Below are 4,625 nucleotides of genomic sequence, written 5' to 3' on the forward strand. Positions count from 1 at the left end.
CTTCACGATGCCAGAGTGATTGAAGATTGTTTGATGGCCAAATTCATTAAGGAAACATGATTGGAAGTCGAAAAACTCTTCTTTCCCTTTCGTATTCTTGAATTAAATTTTGTATTTGTGCATTCTTGATATGATTATGTTTATAGAAGTCATGTTGGGCTAAATTTCTGATTGTTTTCAAGGGGTAGATGAATTCTTAGGTATAGTTGTAGAATGGTTGAAAAGATAATGGTTTACTGTATTGGGGTTTCAAGCTTTCCAGAGAAGAATATAAATTAAGTGCTGATGAATTGTCAATGTTAGCCACATTACAATAAATGTATCTAAACCCCTAAAACACATCACAAAACTTCTAAAGATTGCTTAAAAATTGGCAAGGTCTCTTCGTGGAAGGAGATTGAGAATTAGATTCTTTACCGTACAAACTTACAGGCATGTATTCTCTATTAATTTAGTAGTAATAAAAGTACCTGCACTCTCAAAAACCGTTTAAACAGAGTGAACAACACGCATTCGGGAAGATTCGAGAAAGATCAAGATTTTGTGGTAACTGTGAACTTAAAAAACAAATACAACTGAATTTCATAAGTGAAGTGACTTCTCCTTTATATATATTCTTCCAAGTTCTTAAGCTTGCAACTGGAGTTTTTGGTTGTTCTTCCAACTGCAGAGATTGAATGTTCAAAAAAGTAAATGTCATATAACATAATAATGATCATCCCTCAAGGCTCAACGGGTATTTCTTTGTGAGCAACTACCCAATGATTTTCAAAACAATTTTGAGATGGACGCTTTGTTTTTCATTAATTAATTACAAATTCCAAGCAAGACCTCCAAGATCCTATGGAAGAGAGAGACTCATTTTCAAACGACCAAGTAGTTAACTCTATAACAATTAGGACTCTCCTGTAGATGAAAGATGAAACCAGGACAATCTTCTCTATATTTTTCCTATATGTGTTGGGAATGCGACCAAAATTACACATTGGCTAAATAAAGAGATGATCATGGGATTATAAAAAAGGACAACTATCTCTAATGATACGAGACCTTTTGGGATAAAATCAAAGGTCTCATATATTGAATTAAGAATGAACATTGAAACTTCAAAAGCTTATTGGATTAAGAGTGAACATTGGAACTTCAAAAGAGGAAGTAGAAAGGCTACAAAAAGAGAAAACAGAGCTAGTACAAAAGGAAGAGGAATGTTCAAAGCAAATAAAGGAGCTGCGAGCAGAAATATCAGTTTTGACAGAAAACTTGAAGAAACTAAAGCAGCAGGAATGTGAAGAAAAAGATAAGAGGATTGAAACTGCTGATCCCCATGTAACTTCTCTCCAGAAACAAGCTGCTGATCTGCTTCTCGAATACGATCGTCTTCTTGAAGACAACCAAAATCTTCAAAATCAAACACTAGGAGGATACAAAAAGTGAGGAATTTTGCAGGATCATTTTTCACGTAAATGGAATAGATAAGGGGCAACTGGCATTAGCATCTCTTGTTTCTTGAAAATGTGTTTAATTGAGATTGGGAAAGAAAAAAGGAAAAAAAACGAAATGGAGATTGAAGAGATTCTATTGATTGATGTCTTCGTTCAAGAGTTTTTTGATTCTCATGATTCTAAGGAACCTCAAATTTGCCATCTTTTTGGTGCCTTCTTAAATGGAAATGCCAACTTTTACTCCCATTTTCTTCACTTTGAACAGAATGAGTAATACAAATGAACGAAAAAGATGGCCTCTTTGTTGCATTATTTCGGAATTAAGGCAAAATTGAAACATCCATTGAACATTAGTCGAAACATACATCACTCAACATTAAACTTTAAGGGCTTCATTCAATCAAAGAATGGTACTTATATACAACAAAAAGAATGATTAGGTACATATAAACATCTAAACTAGGTTAGCATATCCCTAGCACTTCCATCATCTATCCCATCTTAATATTTGTTTATTGCAAACTATAAACTACTCTAAAAATGTAAACTTATACACATTTCACCATAATGGATATTTGTTTATTGCAAACTATAAACTACTCTAAAAATGTAAACTTATACACATTTCACCATAATGGTTACTGCAAATCAAACAAATTAAAATAGAATATTGTACATCATTTGAACTTAATTTTGTATATTCATCACTTCACAGTACGTAGTTCTCATGTTATTAGTGGTCACTTCAAGCACGTAAAGCATGCCACAAATACTCTGGTGGATAATAATCACAAGCATACAAGGCACATCATTAGTACCTTAGTCGGTGTTCATCTCAAGAATGCAAATCATATCTCATTAATGCCTTGGTTCGTAGTCATATTTGGCACCTAAAGCTCGATCTCATCGCCAGCCATTTCAGGCAAGTAAGACACAACATCACAGGTATCCCGCTTCATCTCAGGTCTCCACAACACATCACTAGTGCCTTGCTTGGTGGTCAAATCTGACGCCCAACAATCCATCTCATCATTAGTCATTTTAGGCAAACAAGACAAAATATCATAGGTACCCTGGTTCATCTTAGGTACCCATAACGCATCATTAATGCCTTGCTCGGTGGTCAATTCTGACACCCAAAACTTAATCTCGTCATTAGTCAATTTAGGCAAACAAGACAACACAATATCATTGGTATCCTTGTTCATCTTAGGTGTGTGAGGCACATTAGTAGTTTCTTGGTTCGTTGTCATATCTGGCACCCAAAACTCAATCTCATCATTAGTAAACGTAGGAATCCAAGACACATTATTTGTACTCTGATTCATCTCAGGTGTGCCAAGCACATCATTAGTGTTCTGGTTGGTGGTCAAATATGGTTTCCAATGTTGAATTTCATCATTAGTCATCTTAGGTAGGTAAGACAAAATATCACTGGTACCTTGGTTCATCTTAAACTCCCATAACACATCACGGGTATCTTGGTTGGTTGTCTTATCTAACACCTGAACTCCAGTCTCATCATTCATCATCTGAGGCTTGTAGAGCACATCATTGGTGCCTAAGTTCGTGGTCGTATCTGATACCCGCAGTTCATTCTTGTCATTCGTCATCTGAGGCTCGCAGAATACATCTCTGGTACCTTGGCTAGTGGTCATATCTGACACTCGTAGTTCGGTCTCATCGTTTGCCATTCGAGGGTTATAGTCACTAATACCTTGGTTGGTGGTCGTCTGAGGGTCGCAAGGTAGATTGGAGACTATCGTAGTGGCCATAACTCTTTGCTTTTCCTGCAGCATCTTAGAAATACATCTTTTATTTACTTTTCTTTTAGAACTTTTTCCATTATTATTATTATTATTCTCAGCCACATCATTATTAATCATAGGTGCCATGACTCTCTTTTTCATGGATTGAAGTTTAGATGAGCATTTATTATTGAGTAATGCTTTTCGTTTGGGTCTTTCATTTTTTCGTAGACGACACAAAACATAGTTCAAATCGGAACAGTTAGGCTTGACAAAACTATCATGCAGATTGTACTCATGCATGATCCACTCACCATGGTGTTCTAGCAAATAAGGATTCTCATATCTAAAACGCTTGCAGTAGCCAATGATTTGATCATCTCGACCCGTAGGAGAAATAGGGGTGGCTGAATTCTTGTCGCTCCAAGTGCTATTGGCCAAGCCAATCTTGCGGTTTATATGTGAAGATACGTGTCCAGACTTTGTGGTGGATCTCTTAAGCTTAGTGAAGAAAAAAAGATCTCGACCATCGACGCCTTGGTATGAAGTCCAAATATCCCAAGGGTCGATAAGGCCGTAGAGATCACAGTCGAAAACAACGGCTTGAGAATATGGGAAGCCATGAATCTTGTTGAAAAGATAATGTCGAACAAGAATCTCATCGGTGGGCATGAACCTGAACCCAATCGGTAATATCTTCTGTAGTAATGAATGATCCATTATCGAAAAACATGGAATCCCCAAAACCTCCGTTGTCGCCATTCTCAAAACTCAAACTCAAACTCGATCAATCTTTAGATGTAATGAATGCCCTTTCCGATTCTGATCAAAGCTGCTTTTTATACTTTTCTCCTTATAATTTTATCTTTCCAAACTAAATCAGGACATTATTCAAGCGGCAATTCATTTTGGCGCACACTTTTTTTTTAAGCTTTTCGATTAAATACTAAAATTCTCATTATTTTTTTTTAAATTTTTTACCCCCAAAAAAAGTCCAATTTAAATCTTTAAATATCAATTTAAACTCTAAAGACATGTTTCGTCGATAGTTTGAAAATAAAATTTTGATAACTAAAGATTCAAAAAAATATATAGTTGTATTTTATATTTTCAGATATGTATTTGTTAGCAGAATTTAGAAATTGGATTCTAATTTAAACTATTGTACACTAGTTGTAGTTACCCACTAAATAATAAATGACAATAAATTATTAATAATTTATTTATGAACATATTTTATATTAAAAGAAATTGTAATTATTGTTGGGTAATATTACATAATTTATAGAAAAAATTTAAATTAAAATTTAGGTCTTATGGTTTATAATTAAAATTTATCAACTATGGTTTGATAAAAACTTCATAATAAATAGTCTCTATGGTGAAGATTATTTAAGAGACAAACCACAAGACTATATATGAAGTTATATATATC

At 34.5% G+C, this 4,625-nt stretch overlaps 1 protein-coding gene across 1 annotated transcript; it reads left to right on the forward strand.

Annotated features, from left to right (window-relative positions):
- Positions 1–843: 843 nt before the first annotated feature.
- LOC120090687 (uncharacterized) lies at positions 844–1,434 on the forward strand. Its single transcript, XM_090306977.1, has 2 exons — positions 844–876; positions 1,114–1,434. The coding sequence occupies exons 1-2, from the start codon at positions 844–846 to the stop codon at positions 1,432–1,434; spliced, it is 354 nt and encodes a 117-aa protein (XP_090163103.1).
- Positions 1,435–4,625: the final 3,191 nt, after the last annotated feature.

Source organism: Benincasa hispida, chromosome 11 (genome assembly GCF_027475165.1).
Source record: "Benincasa hispida cultivar pf3 chromosome 11, pf3_genome.v1.1, whole genome shotgun sequence".
Classification (NCBI taxonomy): Eukaryota; Viridiplantae; Streptophyta; class Magnoliopsida; order Cucurbitales; family Cucurbitaceae; genus Benincasa; species Benincasa hispida.

What these genes read in the sequence shown, in the direction of transcription:
- LOC120090687 (XM_090306977.1), top strand. Translation starts at nt 844, where the DNA reads ATGGAAGAGAGAGACTCATTTTCAAACGACCAA. An exon ending in ACTCATTTTCAAACGACCAA is followed by an intron (nt 877 to 1,113) that starts GTAGTTAACTCT and finishes AAACTTCAAAAG; the next exon opens with CTTATTGGATTAAGAGTGAA.